The 22,883-nt window shown below is 37.8% G+C and overlaps 2 protein-coding genes across 2 annotated transcripts; both read right to left on the bottom strand.

Annotated features, from left to right (window-relative positions):
- Positions 1–11,701: 11,701 nt before the first annotated feature.
- LOC116893996 (olfactory receptor 51I2-like) lies at positions 11,702–12,646 on the bottom strand. Its single transcript, XM_032895711.1, has one exon. The coding sequence runs from the start codon at positions 12,644–12,646 to the stop codon at positions 11,702–11,704; it is 945 nt and encodes a 314-aa protein (XP_032751602.1).
- An 8,782-nt stretch (positions 12,647–21,428) lies between these two features.
- On the bottom strand, positions 21,429–22,376 carry LOC116893995 (olfactory receptor 51I2-like). The gene has a single exon (XM_032895710.1). It carries the CDS (start codon positions 22,374–22,376, stop codon positions 21,429–21,431), a length of 948 nt encoding a protein of 315 aa, XP_032751601.1.
- Positions 22,377–22,883: the final 507 nt, after the last annotated feature.

The following is a 22,883-nucleotide window of genomic DNA, read 5'->3' as shown; positions in this document are numbered from 1 at the left end:
TAAAATTACTGACCCAAAGTGCTTCTTTCAGTACTTCTTTTCATATCTTTCCAACTGCAGCCCATGCCTCAGAACCAAGATACCACATCACTAGTCCATGATCACAAACTCTTCAAATCTCATTTAAGAAAAAATTCATTTTATAGGTTCCTTTCTGATCAGAAAATGCCATTTTCTGTGACACATGGCAGATTATTATAAGCAGTGCTATCTCCCCTCCCCTCAGACCCTCATTTATGAACACTCCTCCAAGGGTTTTTTTTCTATGCTAAGCTCTAGATTTTTCTTAGAAAAGTATGGGGTAGATAGTGTAGTCACAAAGTCTGAATTCATAATACAGTCTCATGGGTTATGCTTTCCAGGAAAGTAATGCCTGATTCAGAAAACAGAAAATGTTTCTTAAACCAAGACTGCCAACAGACTGAAGGCAGAGAAGAAAGATGATGAAGATATCATGTAAAAAAGAAAAAGAAAATTGGAAAGGCAATGGGAGAGAGGAAAAATAAAAAAGAAGAGAGGAAAAGAGAGGAGAGGAGAGGGCAGGAGAGGGAAGCTTAGGCTCTCTTTCCAATTGATATGTTGTACTGTGAGGATTTCTAAGCTAATGCAGAGTCTTAGCACTTGATATTTGAGCACTGGATGATTCAGGTCACATACCTGAGATTCACAAGAATGGCAAGTGTGAAGAGAGAAAGAGCATCATTCGGGAACATTCCCTGCACATATCCCCCTGCTGCTTCTTTCAACTCTGTCCTGAGAATGATATGATTGTATCTAGAAAGTCCCTTAGGTTATTAACAGCTCAGGTGCTCATGGACTTCTGGGAATACAGCATCAGCAGCATGCACACCTCCTGGACTTAGCATTTCATCTCTCATGGGGTTGCGAGAGTGGAAATGATCAGAACTGAAAGAGACCTGTTGTTAAGAAGATTGTGCCTCACCTCTAATTCACAGAGATGAGAGAAAATGACTCCTCAAATTTAGAGATCTCGGTAGTGTGACTGTTTAAATCTACCTTTTCAATGTATTTGATAGCCATTCCAGTATACATTTGTGTCTGCATATGGCCACAAAAGTACTGGATCCCATAACATTACATGCAAATCATATGCAAGTCACACCTGATCATCAGTGAATCTCTCTTAACCATGGGAAGAAGCACTAGTTCACACTGCTGGTCACACACAACATGTGAATGCACATCATGTCCTATCATCCATCCTGATAAGAAAGTACTGAGGACATTGCTCCATGTTCTTCTCAAATGGCTGTGGAATTCCTGTCAGGGAGACAGCAAGGATATGGTAGATTCATAGATGAAAACATTACAAGAACTTCCATTTCTGAATGTACTTTACCCACTGATCAAGAAGCAAATTCACCCCCATAAATTTCATTTTTCTCCTACAAATATGAAATGACAAGTATCATACAGTGACAGGAATGACTGCAAAAGAAGTTCATGGGAGCCATTCAACCTACCGACTGCCATGTGGTACTCCGTGGAGTTAGCCATTATGTTAACTTTTCTAAGGTTAAGTACTGACAGTACAATGATAAAGAATGGAGAAAGTCACCAAAGTGTTCAGCCAGCATGCTCTAAAGATCTTCCCTTTGGAGGGAAGTAGATCTGGTAAATACATCTGAAAGGATTGACATTGATTAATAGAAGAGTCACACTCGAGACAAATTAAGAATATTGTGTGTGTGTGTTTGTGTATGTGTCTATGTATGATGTATGTGTATTTGTTTGTATATATATGTATATAAGTATATATGTGTATATACGTGTGTAAGTATGTGTACATGTGTATATTGTGTGTATGTATGTATATGATATGTGTGTGTGCATATGTGTGTGTGTGTGTATATGTGTGTGTGTGTGTGTGCATCTGTGGTTCTGTAGATAGAGCCCAAGGTGTATTATGTATGGAAGGCAAGTACTCTCTATCATTGAAAACATCCACAGCCCTTACTTGATATTCACTCTCTTGACACTGCCAACATGAAGCATATTAGGGTGACTGATTCACATTCTGCCTTATATAATCAAAGACAATGTACACTCTTGAGATCTCTAACTCTAATATCTACCTTAGAGTTGCCTTTTCTGTGCCACCACAGTTACCAAGATGTCTTAATGGTTTTTTCACAACCATCCTAAAGAAATGATAACTGTGCAATTCCATTGTGAGGTGTGTACCAGTTTATGATGTCAAGTCATATAAACTTCATATCCAATTCACAGTCTGCTATTATCTACACATGTCATCTAATAAGACCAAAGTACAATGAGATCGATAACATTAGAGGAGGCTGGAAAGATGGCTCACTTGCTGTCTCTCCAGAGGACCAGAGTTTGGTTCCCAGATCCAATACAATGCAGCTCACTATCACTTGTAGCATTTCCAGGAGAATAAATGCCCTCTCCTGGCTTCTGCGGGCACCTGTACACACTTAAATGGACATAGGCACATTAGTAAACATAAGAATAAGTTTTAAAGTAAATTTTACTGTAGTTTCACTACAGGCAAATGTTAAGAGGTAGCATTTAAATCACACTGAACTATGATTGAAATTGGCCACAAGTTCAAGTTCAGAAGGCAAGAGACAGACTCCATCCATCATTCCCTTCAGCCATTATGCCATTCTGCCTAGCTTGAGATCTAGGATGCCACAGATACTCAGTAGATAGCATGGAACGAACAGATGAATTGGTTACGATGTGATGCCGTTCAAGTCCCTAGTCTAAATTAAAACTGAAATTGTCGGACACATTTGATTATAGACACTAGTAAAACACGGTAAGAGTTCAACATTTTCAAGGCAGTGTCAGCAACTCACATGAAACTTGAACTTAAATGTCAACCTCCACCAGTTTTTCCCTACCCTCACAATTACTGGCTGCTTATCCTGGACAAGGTATAAAATTCTGGCACCACAGTGCCTGTGACTAAAATAAGAATAATAATATTAAATACATTATAGGTTTATTTATAAAATGTGCATTTTAAATAATAAATATTAATAAAATCTTTTTAACTTTAACTGGAACATAATAAATGTTATGGGGAAATTGAGGAAACATGGATCAAAGAACACAGTTTCATTTGTGCGCCAACAATACATTCTAGATATCTACAGTATGACCTCAAACCAATTTTATCTACTACTGGGAGACTTGGATTTTTTTTTTTTTTGTACGGGGCATGTCATTACGTCCTGAGTGATGAGACTAATACAGAGCCAAAACCCATATTAGGTAACTACTCTACATATCCCACTTAGGTTCAATATCATGTTGTGTAATCAAAGAAAACAAAAAAAAAAAATATCAGAGACCTTTTAGAAATGGTGGAGATCTTTCTTATTATATATGTTACATAAATAGTTTCATGGTTATATGTTTAGCTTCTAAGTCAATATGAATAGCTTTTCACACTATCAAATAAAGCGGTTTTACATAAAAAAGAAATGTTAGTATTACTTTGGATCTTGCAGAAAGAACATCCACAAAGAAATCTGATGTGTTTAGCACAACTGCTTTTGTAATGTCGTACACAAATTGCTCTGTTGTTTTATATCAAACTAATTACCTGATATTCTTCTTTGACTATGGAGAAAATATTCTCTTTTTAAAATTACATTTTTTATTTACATTTTAAATGTTATCCCATTTCCTGGTTTCCCCTCCAGAAACCTGGTTTCCAACACGCTCCACCCCGCTTCTATAAGGGTACTCCCTTATCCACCCACCCACTCCTTACCACCTCCCCACCCTGACATTTCCCTACACTGGGACATCCACCCTTGACAGGACCAAGGACCTCTCCTCCCATTGATGCCCAACAAGGCCATTCTCTGCTACATATGCATGGAGCCATAGGTCTATTCCTGTGTTCTCTTGGGATAGTGGATTCATCCCTGGGAGCTCTGGGGGGTCTGGTTGGTTGATATTGTGTCCTTCTTATGGGGTTGCAAACCCCTTCAACTACTTCAGTCCTTTCTCTAACTCTTCCATTGGAGACCCTGTTCTCAGTTCAATGGTTGGCTGCAAGCATCCGCCTCTGTATTTGTAAGGCTGTGGCAGACCCTCTCAGCAGACAGCTATATCAGGCTCCTGTCAGCATGCACTTCTTGGCATCCACAATCTTTTCTGGGTTTGGTGGTTGTATATGGGATGCATCCCCATGTGGTGCTGTCTCTGGATGGCCTTTCAGTCTCTGCTTCACACTTTATCTCTATATTTCCTCCTGTATCTTTGTTCCCCCTTCTAAGAAGATCTGAAGCACCCACATTTTGGTATTTCTTCTTCTTGAACCTTCATGAGGTTTGTAAATTATATCTTGGGTATTCCAAGCTTTGGGGCTAATATCTGCTTATCAGTGAGTGCATACCATGCGTGTTCTTTTGTGATTGGGTTAGGATGATATTTTCTAGTTCCATCTATTTGCCCAAGAATTTCATGAAGTCACTCTTTTTAATAGCTGAGCAGTATTCCATTGTGTAAATGTACCATTTTCTGTATTCATTCTTCTGTTGAAGGTCATCTGGGTTCTTTCCAGCTTCTAGTAATAGCCTAGTAAGAGCACCAGCCTTATAAATAAGGCTGCTATGACCATAGTGGAGCATGTGTCCTTGTTATATGTTGGAGCATCTTTTGGGTATATGCTCAGGAATGGTATAGCTGGGTCCTCAGGTAATACTATATCCAATTTTCAGAGGAACCGCCACACTGATTTCCAGAGTGGTTGTACCAGCTTGCAATCCCACCAGCAATGAAGGAGTGTTCCTCTTTCTCCACATCCTCACCAGCATTGGCTGTCTCTGGAGATTTTGATCTTAGCCATTCTAACTGAGGAGCAATCTCAGAGTTGTTTTGATTTTCATTTCCCTGATGACTAAGGATGTTGAACATTTCTTTAGGTTCTTCTCGGCCATTTGATATTCTTGAGTTGAGAATTCTTGCTTAGCTCTGTAGCCCATTTTTTTAAATAGGGTTACTTGATTCTCTTGAGTTTAACTTATTGGGCTCTTTGTATACATTGGATATTAGCCCTCTATCAAATTTAAAATTGGTAAAGATCTTTTCCCAATCTGTTGGTTGCCGTTTTGTCCTATTGGCAGTTTCCTTTATCTTACAGAAGCTTTGCAATTTTATGAGGTCCCATTTGTTGATTCTCAATCTTAGAGCATATACACTGGTGTTCTGTTCAGGAAATTTTCTCCTGTGCCTATGTGTTCAAAGCTCTTCCCCCACTTTCTCTTCTATTACTTTCAGTGTATCTGGTTTTATGTGGAGGTGCAAGTTCTACTTGGGCTTGATCTTTGTACAAAGCAATAAGAATGGATCGATTTGCATTCTTCTACATGCTGACCTCCAGTTGAACCAGCACCATTTGTTGAAAATGATGTCTTTTTTCCCCACTGGATGGTTTTAGCTCATTTGTCAAAGATCAAATGACCAGAGCTGTGTGGGTTCATTTCTGGGTCTTCAACTCTATTCCATTGATTTACCTGCCTATCTCTATACCAATACCATACAGTATTTTATCAGTATTGCTCTGTAATAGAGCTTGAGGTTAGGGATGGTGATTCCCCCTGACATTCTTTTATTGCTGAGGGTACTTTTCGCTATCCTGAGTTTTTTTTTATTCCAAATGAATTTGCAAGTTGCCCTTCCTAACTGAATAATTGACTTGGGATTTTTGATGGGGATTGCATTGAATCTGTAGATTGCTTTGGGCAAGGTGGCCATTTTTACTTTATTAATCCTGCCAATCCATGAGCATGGGAGGTCTTTTCAACTTCTGAGATCTTCTTCAATTTCTTTCTTCAGAGACTTGAAGTTCTTGTCATACAGATCTTTCACTTGCTTGGTTAGATTCACCAAAAGATATTTTATATTATTTGTGACTATTGTGAAAGGTGTGGTTCCCCTTATTTCTTTCTCATCCTGTTTATCCTTTGAGTAGAGGAAGGCTACTGATTTGTCTCAGTTAATTTTATATCCTGCCACTTTGCTGAAGTTGTTTATCAACTGTAGGTGTTCTCTGGTGGAATTTTTGGGGTCACTTAAGGATACTATCATATCTTCTGCAAATAGTAATAATCTGACTTTTTTTTTCCAATTTGTATCCCTTTGACCTCTTTTTGTTATCTAATTGCTCTGTCTAGGACTTCAAGGACTCTATTGAATAGGTATAAAGAGAGTGGGCAGCCTTGTCTAGTCCCGGATTTTAGTGGGATTGCTTCAAGTTTTTCTCTGTTTAGTTTGATGTTAGCAACTGGTTTGCAGTATGCTTTTACTATGTTTAGGTATGAGCTTTGAATTCCTGGTCTTTCTAAGACTTTTATCATGAAGGGGTGTCGAATTTTGTCAAATGTTTACTCAGCATCTAATGAGATGATCATGTAGTTTGGTTTTGTTTTTTTGTTTTTTTGGTTTTTTTTTGGTTTTTTTTTGAGTTTGTTCATATAGTGGATTGCATTGATGGATTTCTGTATATTGAGACATCCCTGTATCTGTGGGATGAAGCCTATTTGATTATGGTGGATGATTGTTTTGATGTGCTCTTGGATTCGGTTTGCCAGAATTTTATTGAGTATTTTTGCATCGATATTCATAAGGGAAATTGGTCTGAGGTTCTCTTTCTTTGTTGGGTCTTTGTGTGGTTTAGGTATAAGAGTAATTGTGGCTTCATAGAAGGAATTTGGTAGTGTTCTGTCTGTTTCTATTTTGTGAAATAGTTTGGAGAGTATTGGTATTAGGTCTTCTATGAAGGTCTGATAGAATTCTGCACTAAACCCATCTGGTCCTGGGCTTTTTCTGGTTAGGAGTCTTTTAATGACTGCTTCTATTTCTTTAGGAGTTTTTGAACTGTTTTTATGGTTTATCTGATCCTGATTTAACTTTGGTACCTGATATCTGTCTAGAAAATTGTCCATTTCCTCCAGATTTTCCAGTTTTGTAGAGTGTAGGCTTTTGTAGTAGGACCTGACGATTTTTTGAATTTCCTAAGTTTCTGTTATTATATCTCCCCAGAGAAAATAGTCTAACAGCAATATCTTTGGGAGATTTACTTTTTAAAAGGATACAAAGTATGGTGTATTTCTAATATTCCCTTAACTCATTGAGTATAGAGTAGGTAGGGATGGGAACAATAGACTGGTACACATATGTGGAAGTAAATGGCCCTAATAGAAAAGATAACTTGTCTCTGAAGAAGACAGAACAGGTGTTCTTGGAAGAACACCACAACTGGAAGCCAGCAGGGTTGCAATGCTCAGGGAACTTCCTTTAGGGTCCCCAGACCTTCCCAACAACTGTATGTAGCCTGCACTTCTAACTCTTTTTCCTCTTCTGCTCACATTTTATTTCAAGTATGAGATATATAAATATCATTTCAAAAGTAGAAAATATAGATTCTGCATGAATAGAAATTCCATCTTCCTAAATACTATTTCTAAATTAATCATAATATTTGCATTAATCTTTCTAAATATTTATTTTAGAAAGCCCCACATGTATTTAACAATAACATGTATAGTTAAAGTTTTGACTCACAAAGAAATAAAAATCTATGAACACTGTTTGAAAACAGTATTAGTAATACATAAGTAAGCTAAAAGTTCAATGAAATTGTTTCAGTTATCATTAAATACAAATAAATAAATGGAGATGTGCAAAGTATCTGAGCTCACAAGTTTCATGTAAGTCAAAGATTCCACCAAAACCTGGTAAATGCCCATTTAAATATTTTTAAGTCTCCTGTTTTAAGTAAAGTATATAACAAATTAGAAAGTTTACTGAAAGAAGTCTATATGAAGTATATATTTTAGATCTGTTGTTTACATATATATTTCATTGTTTTAATCATCAATAATATAAAATGTATTGAGAGATTTCTAAAACTCAACATTAATGGAGCTAAAGTAGGGCTCTTCATCTTGTCTCCTTCTCTCTCTCTCTCTCTCTCTCTCTCTCTCTCTCTCTCTCCACCCTTCTCTCTTCTTTCACTTGGTGAGTGTGTGTATGTGTGTATAGTGTAGATGTGTGTATGTACAGACACACGTGGTCAATATAATAATTTGTTTTTTAATTGTATTCATGACATTTTCAAAAGAAGTTTTGCTCATAGAATGACTAATGCATAGTTCAACAAGATTATATTTTTCATAACTTTCTTGCCCTCTGTGCTATTTTAAATGACAAGAACCATCTGTTCCTCAACATTTGTATAAAAGTAATTTAAAAAATCTGTAATAGACTATCTTAGAAGTAAGTTCTGTTGTAATTGATAACTTTTGACCTCTTCCTCAATTACCAATTAACTCATAGTAAATCCACATTTTATTATTTTCCCACCACTATCAATTTAGCCAGGAGTTGTATCGATTCATAATTCATAGAGCACCATGCTATAATATTGGCCTGCAAAATAGGATGTGTGCCCACTGATGCAAATGGCTGTATGTTTATGGTCACTATTGTTGTGGAGTAACTAAGTGCTGAGGCCTGCTCCAAAAGAGGGGATTCCATGCTTGATACTATAGTCCTGATAAAGATTCAAATAGGGAGGTCACAGTCCCTAAAATAAAACCTCTTATTATTTTGCTCTATTCTCATCAATTTGAATTGTCTTCTAAACTTTATCTCTATGTACATAGACTTAGGCTGCTGTCAAATTAGTCAGAAAACCTATTTACATAGGTCAACGTTCAACAGAGAAAGGTGCGTAGGAGGTTAATGTGCTAAGAATAAATGACTGAGTACTAAAGGGAACATTTTTATTAGGTTCACAACCAAAAAGACTCAGCAGACATCACGGAAAACGAGGTGGAGTGTAAGAGGGGAAGGATGAAGAGCAGTGCTGTGAAATGCTGTCTTCTGGTCATGACATGGAAATTACACTTATGTATTCATAAATGTATGCAGCTATGTTATGTGCAAAAGGCAACAAGATCAAGTCAGCCAAAATTCCTGCACTGAATGGGAAAGTGCTCTTCAGGCCCCACCAACCCCTGAGGAAGCTACTCATATGTGATAGCTTTTGGGGCTGGTTAAATCATTCTTTTTGAGGAAGTGACCACTGAGAGGATTCCCATGCATCAGTGGATGGCCCATACCCATGCACATATGAGCGTCACTGATTGGATTTACTGGGTATCTAAGAGGGAAAAAACATGAAATCGGAAAAAGAACATGTTGAGGGGGACTCAGGCAGAGGTAAGTGAGGGAAATGGAGGAGTTTTATCATATTTCATTGTACATATGCATGAAATACCCAAAAAAATATAATGTAAAAAAAAAAGCATGGAGCTGAAGGGATAGCTATGTGATTAAAATTATTTGCTGCATGAAGACTTCAGTTTCATTGCCAGCATCAATGAAAAAAATAGGTATGCTTCCCCTTTCTTGAGGAAGTGTCTTTTCACCACAGATGAAAACCACTACAGAGGCCACAATTCGTTGAAATCCAGAGAACAACTGACCATGGGGTGCCCAGATCCATTTGATACAACACAACCCCCACATGTAAGGCTCTGGGAATGTAGCAGAAGATGGGGTGGAAACACTGTAAGAGTCAGACCAGATGCCTACTGCAAGACTATGTCTTCTGTAGATGAAAAGGACTTGAAGCATGAAATACTAATATGACTACCTAAACAAAACCAATATGGATGAGAAAAATCTCACAAGGCCTCGACACTACAAGAAGACCTTTTAAAAATTAATGACTTATGAGAGAAGAATCTTTCTTCTCCACAGATGAACCCCTAGTGGTACCAAGTGGTCCATCTAGTCCCAAGTCGTCAGTTCTATACACAGGTACACATGACAAGCACTTATTTATTCAACAGATTGTATGTATATTTAGTAGTGCATATATAAAATAATAATATTTTTAGAAGACCATATATATGCAGAATGGAGAGGCATGGAAAAGATTGTAGGAAGGAGGAAATAATATGAAATGAGTACACATATAAAATCTTAAATTTTAACAATAATAGAGACAAATTTCCAAATTAACATCGAACAGATAAATATGTCACTTTAATTTCTAAAAACCCAAGCACAGCTTTATGAATACCTGTAACTCTAGCAATGCAGTGAGACAGCTATAGGAGCAAGGGAATTTCAGGGGCTTTCTGGCTACCAGGCAACCTCCAGATTCAGTACAAAAAGCTTTCTCAAAGTCTTGAAGTAGAGAATGGTAGAGCAAAATACCCATCATCCTCTTCTGATCATTGCACATGCACACAGACAAATGTACCCACACAAAATGAACACTACATAGAGGGAGATACAGAAACACAGAAACAGAGACAGAGACAGAGACACAGGTTCTATCTCATCATGTAAATGTATAGAGAATCCAAGTTTTGGCCACTTAATTAGATTTTCTAGAGGATGATCTAATCTATAAGCTTATCAGAGAGGCAATGTTACATTACTTGACATCTTTTCCATACACTGTCATTATTTTAGTTATTTCTACAAATTTAAAAAACACTTTATTCATTCACAAGTTCTTAAATTTAATCCTTAAATTCAGGACTTTCACCTTCTCTTTCATCCAACTTACCCCCAACACCTTTCAGTCATATGAATATAGACACAACAAATAATTTTACATAATCCATATGTTTTGGTACACATGATTATTGTTAATATTACATAATTATATATAACTTAAATTATAACATCAAAATAAGCTGAACTTCAAAATTACCAAAATATCTCTTAATAAGATATATATATACAAATTCCTTTATATCATATGAAATGCCAAATGGACAGCATGTGCTATATAAAATAAATATTTATATTCATAGTTAATGTGCAAGTAGATGAGTGTGTGGGAGATAATTTTTTATGTTTTTATTGTTTTCCAACATAATTTCTTAATAATTATGTGGTAATTTTCATAATGTATCCCAGTCACATTCACTTACCAATCTTCCAGACCAAACATCCCACCTCTGTGACTCTCCCATCACCCTCAGAAAAATATCAAGTCCAATTTGTGTTGCCCATATACTCACTAGTGCATGGTCAAACTCCCAGTGGCTAACCCCTAAAGAAAATGGAGTCCTTGCCCACTCCCCATCCCCAAACCCACCAGAAGCCATTAACTCTGAAGAGCTCATCCGTATCACAATTTTAAATTGCTCTTCAATGACTTATTGTCTAGACTGTTTCGTTTCTTTGCGGGAGTGACAGAGTTTGCAGGGACACTTTCACAGAAGACTTCTATGTCTCAAAAGAAAGATTTTTAACTAATGTCACTTGGACATGAACTTTGGGAGAAAAATCTAATTGCCATAATAACAATGTTTCCATATTAGTAACAAATCCAGGAAAGTGTGAAACTTTTAATAAAGAAAATCAGGACATAGTGTAACATAATGAGAAACTGATTATGAGATTAAATGTTTTTTAATTTAAAAAGAAAATGGACAAACAACATATTTGCTAAATAATAAATGATCTATCTTACCATAAGAAAGACTGTTGTCTTCCTAAGGCTGTTTGAATCCTAAGTACTGGCATCCAATACCTGATAACAAGAATCACAGTGCTAAGGTGGGAGATCAAATGATATCTGTCTAATCAGGTCATCAAAACACAAGTTGGTGGAGTCGGGGTAAACATCCTCTGAACATTGATTGACATTACAATATTCTTCTACTCAAAATTTGTTCCCCAGAAGGATTTTGCAAAGCCTCCGACGAATCTCCTTGGTTTTGATGGAATAGATGACAGGGTTGAGCATTGGAGGAACAAAGAGATAGATGAGTGACAGGAGTGTGTGTACATAGTGAGGGGCATGCCTCCCATAGCGAGCAAACATGGACACACCTACCTTAGGCACATAGAAGATGAGCACAGCACACAGGTGTGACACACACGTGTTTAGGGTCTTCAACCTTTCTTCCCTGGAGGCAATAGCAAGCACGGAACGAAGTATGAGAACATAAGAGAGGAAAATGAGTGCAGAATCAACTCCAAAGGTAGAGATGACAATGGACAGACCAAATATATTATTAATGGAAGTGTCACCGCAAGGTAGTCGAATTAGATCTGGATGCAGACAGTAGGCGTGAGTGAGCACATTAGCCTTGCAGAAGGGCAACCTCTTCAGAAGGAAAGGTAATGGGAAAATCATGCAAAAACTTCGAAGGAAAACACACACTCCCATCCACACCACCCGGGCATCAGTGAGCACTGTGGAATACCGCAGTGGGTTACAGATGGCTACATAACGATCAAAGCTCATGGCCAGCAGAATCCCAGACTCCATGAAAGAGAAAAGGTGGATAAAGAACATTTGGGACATGCAAGAATTAAAACTGATCTCTCTTAAGTGGAAACAAAACACAGCCAGGACAGTGGGCAGTGTGGAGAAAGACACACCCAGGTCATTGCCTGACAACAGAGACAGGAAATAGTACATGGGCTGGTGTAGACTCTCTTCCTCCTTGATGATGAAAAGGATCAGGGCATTGCCCACTATGGAGACAGTGTAGAGGACACCAAGGAGCAGGAACAACCAGTGCTGGGACGTCTCCAGGCCTGGCAGTCCTGTCAGGATGAAGGGAGGCAACCCAGAGCTGTTCTGGGCTTCCCCTCTCATTCTGGAACTTCTTCGTAGATGCTCGCTCCTGTATCCTATAAAGACAAATATGTAATATTGTATGTCACCTCTGGAGAGTGTACCTCTTATGCCATCTAATTCCTCATTATGAGGGCACCATTCATTTTTGTCTCCTCATTGAAACAAAATTTTTGAATTCCTTGAGCTGCCCAATGAACTCCTCTGAAACAACAGGTGATCTGACATCCTCTTTGCCTAGGCATATTGCTTTTCTTTCTTTCTTTCTAATACATGAATACTTTTTCAAAAACTGAGATAAAACTCTCTTGCTCTCTACTTTTCCAGTTATGATCTCTTTTAAGACAAGACACATTCATTAGACCACAATCATTTTCCTCTTTTACACTGTTATGCTACTGACCCTCCAATATCCACTTATGACTCCCAGTCCCCACCACTGGAGTCTGTTAGTACTTCCCTTCATTCAACTACACACAAGGAGCACTATACAGACTGAGCATGTTGTATCTATGTATTTTGGAATATTTCTATGTACATACATACACATATATGCAGGAACAATTATTGAAATGACAGGCCACAAATTTGAAAGAGTAGAGAGGAGTATATGAGAGAGTTTGGAGGTAAAAGTGGGATTGACGATATGATGTAATTATATGGTAATCTCTAAAACTAGAACTTAAAAAATGGTTTAATTTAAAAATAATCCGATAAACTGTAAATAAGCAGAAAGATATCTATCCAAGTCTGAATCAGACCTGTGTTAGTATTTGAGAGCCTGAAACAGAGGGATTGTGACTTCTAGTCAGCTTTGTACAGAAAACCAGGACCTGTCTCAATTGAAAGCCAAAAGCCTATAGGGATGCCTTTGACACTCATCCTAGCACCTCCTTACTCTCCTGTCCATCCATCATGGCATATTACTTTCCACTGAAGATTTTGATTTATGTGAGTTCACAACAACTTACTTCAGAATTAAACTGTACTTGGTTCTTGAAATCAATAAAATTGATTTTGCCTAAGGTTAAACTCAATTTCAAGCATTTTTCCTTTGCCTACTATGTAATCAGTTAACACTGGAGGAAACTTCTGACCCAAAGTGCTCCATCTAGCACCTCTTCCCACCTCATTCAATCACAGCCCTGCCTCAGACCCAAGACATCATATCATATCACTAGTCCATGATCACAGCCCTGTAAAGATCATCTATCTCTTGATTCATTGATATTCTAAAAGGCATTTTAAAAGACACATATGAAAAAGCACTTTTCTCACTAGCAAACTTAAATAATCTCTTATTAAAGGACTAGGATCAGCTCCTTTGCCTAGAACTCAAGGCATCTTTATCAGTCCTTAATGTTTCCAGCATCAGTTCTCAAAAATGTCTTTCTTTCCTGTGTCTCCTGCCTGCTCTCTCTGTTCTCATCCCAGTGTCTGCTTTCAGCTTTCCATTTTCCAGTGGTTTTAACAGCTCTATGACCACAGTCATTCAAACCATGTTTCAGAGTAACTCGAACATGGAAAGAGAACCATGGTATATGCTCTGTCTGTGCAGAAGAATGTAGCTTTTTTAAAATCAAGAACTAGCTGTAGGTACATAAAACTACTATGGAAGGGAAAAGGCACAAAATGATGAGGGGAGAGAGATTTCAGAAAAGCCATCCAAAACAAAACATCATATGTGTATGTCAGGAAATAACATCAATAAACTACCAATCTATACATAAACATTAATTTATGAAAGCGAAAATTAAGAAAAGCATCATTTTTTCAGGGCTATAGCCCACGGTGCCATCTTCCACAAACACTTGGCATTTCTGAATATAAGCAGCAGTGATTCCTCCTCTACCCTTTATCTTGTTGAGTTGCACTTCCTTCTGTGAGCACCTCTCTACGTGCCCTTCTTACAGCACTGTCTGATCTTGTATGGAGCTCTCTGGCCAGCCCTAAGAACCCAACCTTGACTCTTTCACAGTTAAGTTGCTGCCATGCTATTTTTAGCACAAAGGCTTTACCAGGAGTACTACTCATTAAGTCACACATGCTCCCCGGTTTGATTCACATACTGTGATAAAGAAATGTTTATAAACTTACCTAATAGGGTAGTGGAAAAGCACAACTGGACAGATGTATAAATTCTTTATACCAAAGATTTTGTGAGTCTGAGTTGTGAAGCTTACTCTGTATCCTGTCTGATTCCACTCATCTACTCTGTCTAAACACAACACTCCTCTTTTCTTTTAATTATGTATATATACTTTTAATTATGTATCCTCCAGCAGTCCCCACACTGTTTTTCTTATATGCAAGATTTTCATGCTCACTCATTTTATTTCCCACTTCATTCTATAAAGTCACTCATAAACTGTAACCTTTTAATACTAAGTAAAATTCCAATGAGTTGTTCAAAAAGACTCAAGGTCTTTGATGTATAGGTTTTTCTGAGAAAAGTGTTGAAGGTAGGGAGTAGTGAGAAAACCCTTACATCTAAAGTACAGCCAGATGGAGTATTCCCTCTGAGAAAATAGTATTTGATGCAGAAAGCAGGTGGGGTGTCTCTGTGCAGATACAGCAGATAGAAATATAGATACAAGGAGGCAAACGAGAACCTGCAGGAAAGGTAAGAATTGGGTGTGAAAAGATTTCCTTCTTTAGACTGTAGTGCTGGGATTTCTAAGCTGACCGAAGAATCTTAGAACTTGAATTTGGAGCATCTGACACTTCAGCTTTCCTACCTGACAGTCAGATGTATAAGCTATATAAAGAAAGAAAGAGCAATTCTGGGGACCATTAGTTCTCTCTCCATGGTCCCCTGCTGCTTCTTTCAACTCTGTCCTGAGAATGATAGGATGTATCTGGAAAGTCCCTTAGGTTATTACCAGCTCAGATGCTCATAGACTTCTGGGAATACAGAGCATCAGCAGCATGCACACCTCTTGGACTTAGCTTTCATCTCTCATGGGGTTATGACAGAGTGGGAATTATCAGAACCTAAGAGATCTGTTGTTAAGAGGGTTGTGCCTCACCCCTTAGTCATAGCGTGAGAAAAAAAGACTCTAAATTTTTGTAGTTTTGTAACAAAATATTAATTAATTCTAAATCTTTTCATTCAGTTTATGGCCTTTCCAGTCTCCCTCTCCCCCTCCCCTCCCTCCTCCCTCCCTCTCCCTCCTCCTCCCTTCCCCTCCCCCTCCCTGTCTCTGTGTGTACGTGTGTGTGTGTGTGTGTGTGTGTGCACGCCTGTGGTCAGTATCTACCAGAAACACTGAATCCTGTGAACAGAACTCAATTTAAACGTCAAAATTTAAGTTAATCAGGACACACAAAAATCACTCATGATCCTCAATAAAGTTGTTCTGAACCCTTGTAAGAAACACTAGTGCACACAGCTGAGTGCTATTTTAAGCTACAGAGTGTAGCTGCAATAAAAACTAACACAGTGAACATTAGACAAAAGAAAGAGGACAAAGAATAAAGAATGACCATTGCCAGGGACTGGAGAAATGGCTCAGTGGTTAAGAGCACTGACTATTCTTCCAAAGATCCTGAGTTCAATTCCATAGGATCGGATGCCCTCATCTGGTGTGTCTGAAGATGCTGCAATGTGCTCATATGAATAAAATAAATCTTAAAAAAATTTTCAAAAAGGATAAAAAGCTTAAAAAAAGAATGAACATTTCTAGAAGATCTGACAGTACAAATACAATAGAAAGAATACTTAAGTGGAGAAAGGGTGGTACAAGGAAGGATGTGGGTTAAAAAGCAGGAAATTCATTCAACATTAATTTACAATAGCCATGAACAGCTATTGAATTTACAACCATTCATGACTAGGGAAACTTCCACCACTGCTATAAACTGGAAAAAGAAAATACATGCACACTCAGTATTAGAAAGTTTATAGTATCTATCAGTAATATCCTTCCAACATGAAATATAAAATCATAAGCTCAAGCAGAGTTTAGGATTAGTAGATGTGGTGGCAAACAATAATGAAATAGTTAATGCGATAAAGCTAAGTGATAGAAAAGTTGCCTAGCCTATGGAAGGCCCCTGAGTTTAGTCACTACTCCAGAAGCTATGAAAGAGAAAGTATGAAAATGTTCAAATCTGGACTCATTATAATACTGAATTTATCGTTTCCCAGGCTTATTATAGAAGAGTCATCAAGGGGTTGCCAAACACTGAAGTCCTATTTTCTGTGTTACATGTGTTCCTTTCAAGCATGTTCATACTTATTCACTGAAGGCATTTCTCTTTTGTGATTCATCTAAAAAAATGAGATAAAATCCAATGTGCTGATGCAATAGATAGATAGATAGATAGATAGACAGACAGACAGACAGACAGACAGACAGACAGACAGACAAGGACAGATGAATAGATTATGGTGTCCTACATGGTCATGGAAGGGATGGCATGACATGGTTTCCAGACCCTGGACCAAAGCCAGCAGAATATGGGTCTCCACAAATACTGACAGTTGGTGTGGTCGTGGAGCTTTTTTGCATAATAATGTGCATGTTTTACTTCATGGTCCTCCTTCAGGGATGTTCTTCTTGTCAAGGATATTAGGGCATGCTCTCCCTGCCAAGGTTAATGACTCCATGATAATTATAAACAGCACAAGTCTGGAAGGCTAGAGTGTGTCTAATGTTCCTTAGCAAACTGGTGAACACTGTGACCTTCAAGACAGTCCTTAGGATGTAGCAAAGAACTCTGAAAATATGAGTTCAAGAATATACAATTTCTCAATTATGCAAAATATAAAGGATAAAATATGAATTGTATCAGGACTTCATGGACCTAAAAGAACAAAGGCAGCTTCACTAATTGAACCAGCTTGTCAAAAAGATACAAAGGCAGATGGATATCTAAATTCAAAGTCAGCCTGGGACAGAGTAAATCTAGGTCCAGGCATGACGGGACTGGTAATTTCTGAGCCAGATCCCAGCCAGCTAATTTATTGTCTATGCTTACAAAGGCAGGCAGATCTCTGAATTTATTTGCTATGTTAAAAAGAAAATGTACATGCTCTCCTTTCCTAGTTATGGGATAATCAAAAGGAAACCTAGGATAATGATTGAATTGATATGGAAATAAAAGACTCGTCTTTGGTCTGCAAGAGCTGAGCAATCTACACAACTGTCTGGAAAGCCAGCTTGAGCAGAACACAGAGCTGTCAGCTTCCATCCTGCCATTGACTTCCAGTCATTTCTTCCACTGCTCCCAAACACCGCTTCCTCAGGAGCCCCTCTCCAAGCTGAGGCTGGTACTTAGCAATAGAATGATAGTATAATTATCAAATCAAAGTCATAAGCACCTGTCCACTTTTAACCATTATTTCCTTGTGGTAAGAACAATGAAACTCTTAACTATTTTGAAATGCACAATAAGTTATTGTTATTTTACTGTGTTACACTAGAATATTTTCCTTTTATCTAACTGTGACATTGTATCCATTGGCCAAACTTCTCTGTCTTTTCTCTGCTGTGCTCAACCTAAAATTCCACACATAACTGAAATAAAGAGGTATTTGTCTTCCTGTCTTATTTTGAGTATCACAATGTATCTTGGGTTATTTTAATTGAATACCATTATTTATTAATTTATTAGTGTATTATATTAATTAATTATTCATATTAAGATGGAATTAATATGAAAAGTATGGATACAATCTTCAATTTTCTTTTCCTTTTCTCAATTGCCTTTAAAGAGTTTGGCTGTACCATGTACTATGCTACATACTCAGAGAGATTAAAATTTCACTTGCATATTTAGCTATAAAATGACACCATGCAACACTGTTGATCCTCGTTGGTTCTTGAGAAAGAAAAGAGTTACATATTTATTGACAGAAAAATTAGGGAATCTTTCACACCTGTGAAATAAAACAGAGGAAGTAGATAAGACAAAGTGTCTGGGTTGTTTTTTGCTTGTTTCTTTGTTTTTCTCATTGCTCTGAAGTCTTAATTCAGAGCTGACCTTGATTTTTTTCTATGATTATAGCAGAAATTTTTAGTAGAATAGTATGGGAAGATTATATTAAGGCCTTGTGAGAATCTGTTTGGAATGACTTTTCACTGAAATGGAATGGGAGAGCTGCATCACCTTCCCCCTCTCCAGCTGCACTCATACTTTAAAGGTGTGCTCTATAGAGCTTGTAAATGCAATGCACAGAAAGTGGTAGACCACTAAATTGCTGTTTCACTTGGACTTGGGTGTGTACTCAGAAAGATAAAGAGTTACATAACTCCCAATTGATCCCAAGTCATTCTCAGAAACATTTCATTCATCCAAGACTTCTCTAGTTTCATGAGCTCAGTACGTTCTCCATGTATCATTTTGAAAGATGTCTTCCTCTGCTCCTCTGTAGACTACATATTTTTGACACTTCTTCCAGTATCTTGAGCAGGCATGTAGACTGAATAGTCTGTAGACTTACTTTCCGGATCATAATGTTCTTTCTCTTGCTCAATAAAACCAGAAGCATTTATCATCTGTGAATTAATGAACCATGTAGCTAATAACTGTCTATTCAGAGAAGACTGGATCTTAAGAAGACAAAGAAGTTGATATTTCAGACCAGGTGTTTGTGGTGACTCTGGTACCCACGACTCTGTTTTCACTGCACATCTTGTTCTTATCAGTGCCCTATGGAATGGTCTGTGATATACCTATGGATACACCAGTGACAGGCCCAGAGAGAAGCATGAGCCACCTGTTTATTGGCACTGGTTATAGCAAATATCTATGAGGAGTCTCCCAGATGCAAAAGACCTTGCAGACAAAAGGAAGATTCTTAGTGTCCCTATCAAATGTGCTATGGAAAATAACTTTTTCTTAGTGTTTCCATAAGCTTTTCGTAATTGCATTGAAGACCCAAAGCTTTGTATTGGAGTCTTCTAGAATTATGTCACTAAATCAAAGCATTGCCACAGAATTTATAATAGCCCTAATTTATTATTTCATGCTTATGATGCAGTCAAAGTCACTAAATGGCTGAGTTCCTTAAAAATATTGAGCACATTTGACTTGATTTGATTGATAATTGCTATTATTATAAACCATAGTCCATCGGGTACATACTACAAAAATATATTAGGTATATTTATATATTTATAGAATATTTGAAAATAAAGTTTTTAATCCAATTGTAATACATATAGTATTTACAGTATGATCAATAATAAAAGCTCCATATAAATTAATCTTTAATGCATGATCAGTTTTAGAATAAGATGTTTGGATGTAACAATTCAACCTAGAAAGGTTACTGACAAACAAATAAATACAAATATTTATTAACTCACTTCTCACTTTATATCTGTCTGATGCACTGTAAGCCTCATGATGGAAGCTAACAGGAAAAACAATGAACAAAGTACAGGTGGAAAGGACAAGTTAACTCAACTGAATTGGTTAAAATCTATTCCCCAAGGCTAGTGTGACTACAAAGAAGGTAGTGAGTAGTTAGATCTACTTGGGTTAAGATTCAGGAAAGTTCAGACAAAACATTTCTGTAGACATTAACTCAAACTGTCATATCTTACGAACTTTTTAACACTTTAAAATTTCATTTTACCAGGGACAGGCGCATATATGTTTCAGTGTGTATATAGAGGTTAAAGATCAACAATTTGCAGGATTCTGTTTGATCCCTTCAAACTTAGAAGGTCAAGCTTAGTGACAAATTCCTTTATCTGCTGGGCCAACTTACTGGCCTGCATGTCATATTTAAAACAACACAGAATCTTGTATTTATTTCCGTTGACTAAAAATTTATATACACAAATAAGTTATGTCTGTTATTATATAAATATTAAAGCGATTTATTTTGTTTGTACTTTAAACCAACCCTAGGAGGTAAAGAGATGAAAGACTGGCTCCTTATTTCACCTCAGAAAAATATGAAGACTCTAAAATCTCAAATGGCATTTACACTTCTTCCTATTAGAGACAACGTGAGACCCAGAGAGATAAGAAACATTTCTCTATATGAAACTCTGGCTTGAGAAAGGTTAGCAATGGTTTATAAGTTTGTAGATTTGTTATTTCCTTATCTTAGTTACTCAATTGTTATTCCTTATTCAACCACTTTTTCACTTAATTGTTCAATATTAGTCTCCCATTGTCAGATCCAATTTCAATGAAAGTATCATGGCAGTTCTCATATGGATGAACAGAACAGCTCAAGTCTTGTTCTTTATGGATAAATATAATCATAGAAAATGACAAAACAGACCCCCAGAGTTAGAAGGAAGGGGCAGTTAACTTCAATTAGGTGAAACTAAATGCCAATGTTCCTCTGGTCTCCTATGTATCAGGAAAAATATCCAAGGAATTCTAAAACCGAAGTGTGAGTAAATAAACAGTAGGGCTCTTCAACTTTTCATACCCCAGGTACCATGGCATTTTTGCTTAAACTTCCATAGCATGGATGACATAGACCAATCCCACATTAACCCTACCTGTATCTTTCTTTTTATTCATATCCCTCAAAGTTCAACAGTGTCACTAGATATTTTGATATTAGTCCTTGACTTCTCTAGAAAATAACAGTACTCTTGCTTTTCTTGAAAACAAGATTGCTTTCTGTGTCTAAAGAAAAGTTAACAAAGTTAGGTTATGATCCCAAGGCATTGGTGGATACAAGGCTAATAATGTAGATTAAATTTGTAGAGATCCTAGAACTTTAAGCACAGACCTCACATCCCTTAGTTAATCTCTCCCTATTCTGGTGTCTGACTGTCCATATCCCCCAATGCTAGATCATATACCATTTCTGTCTTTTCCTGAATCACAGCTTGACCCTGAAAAGCATCTTGAGTAATCTTCGGCGTATCTCCTTTGTCTTAATGGAGTAGATAATGGGGTTTAGCATAGGAGGCACAAAAAGATAGAGAATAGACATGAGGATATGGACTGCATGAGGCAGGCCAGCCCCAAAGCGATGCACAATGGACACACTGACCATGGGCACATAGAAGATGAGCACAGCCAAGATATGGGATACACATGTGTTGAGTGTCTTCAGGCGCTCCTCCCGAGATGCAATGGCCAACACCGATCGCAGTATAAGCACATAAGAGATAAGGATGAGTGCAGAGTCCAGGCCAAAGGTGAGCAACACAATGGACAACCCATAATGGCTATTGAGGGAAACATCAGTGCAAGCCAGTTTAATCATGTCCACATGTAGGCAGTAAGCATGGGAGAGGATGTTCTGAGGGTGGCAGAAAGGCAGCCGGTGCAAAAGCACTGGGAAGACAACAATGAGAACAAAGCTACGGAAGACTGTTCCCAGGCCCATTGCCACAATGCGAGCATTGGTGAGCACAGTGGCATAGCGCAGTGGATTACATATAGCGACATAGCGATCAAAGCTCATGGCTAAAAGGATGCCAGACTCTGTCCAAGAAAAGAGATGTATAAAAAACATCTGAGTCAAGCAGGCATTGAAGGTGATCACTCGGGCATGGAAGCAAAGGGCAGACAAAACCGTTGGCAGTGTGGAGAAAGACACGCCCAGGTCGTTCACAGACAGTAGGGACAGGAAGTAGTACATGGGCTGGTGCAAGCTCTGCTCCTCCTTGATGATGAGGAGGATCAAGGAGTTGCCTACAATGGAGACAGCATAGAATAAAAGGAAAGGGAGAGACAGCCAGGACTCCATGGCTTCCATTCCTGGAAAACCTGTCAGAATAAAGCTGGGAGCCTGAGAGGCATTGATCCTGAAGTGTCCCATGAGAGGATAGGGTCATTTGTCAGCAGTAAGATGGGTGTTCTGGAAAATTATAACATGTGTCCAATACTACTAGTGCCCCTGTGGAAGGAAAGACAGCACATAGCTTTTTTTCTCTTAACAATGATTGTACATGTGTTTGATCTCTGAAATCCACTGGTGGGTTGATCAGAATGTTATGAACCTCTAGTTATGGGAAGAGGCTTTCTTCTCAGGCCTCTTTCAGAAGAATGAACTGGAAATCTTTTTGTGGGAGTTGACCATCTCATTCAGTCTCTTAGTAGTTCCTGGAAGAGATCTTTATAGTCATTCAGTCACCTACCTTTATGTGCCTCAAACCTCATAACCATGACCTAGATGGTCTATAGGAAACTAAACATCCATTCTGAAAAATAAGGAAATAAATGTCCAAGTAAAAGAAAAAAAAATTACTCCAGGTTTCTTGATAAGGAAACTACATGGCCAGCACCAGGATTCTAACCCAATTACAATCTCCAGGATTTTTTTCCT

The sequence above is a fragment of the Rattus rattus genome, chromosome 2 (genome assembly GCF_011064425.1).
Source record: "Rattus rattus isolate New Zealand chromosome 2, Rrattus_CSIRO_v1, whole genome shotgun sequence".
In the NCBI taxonomy this organism is placed as follows: domain Eukaryota; kingdom Metazoa; phylum Chordata; class Mammalia; order Rodentia; family Muridae; genus Rattus; species Rattus rattus.
The sequence above is the reverse complement of the archived record's forward strand: the minus strand, read 5'-3'. Positions and strand labels throughout refer to the sequence as shown.

Excerpts from the sequence above, each read along its gene's own strand:
- LOC116893995 (XM_032895710.1), bottom strand. The coding sequence starts at position 22,376 with ATGGGACACTTCAGGATCAATGCCTCTCAGGCTCCCAGCTTTATTCTG.
- LOC116893996 (XM_032895711.1), bottom strand. The coding sequence starts at position 12,646 with ATGAGAGGGGAAGCCCAGAACAGCTCTGGGTTGCCTCCCTTCATCCTG.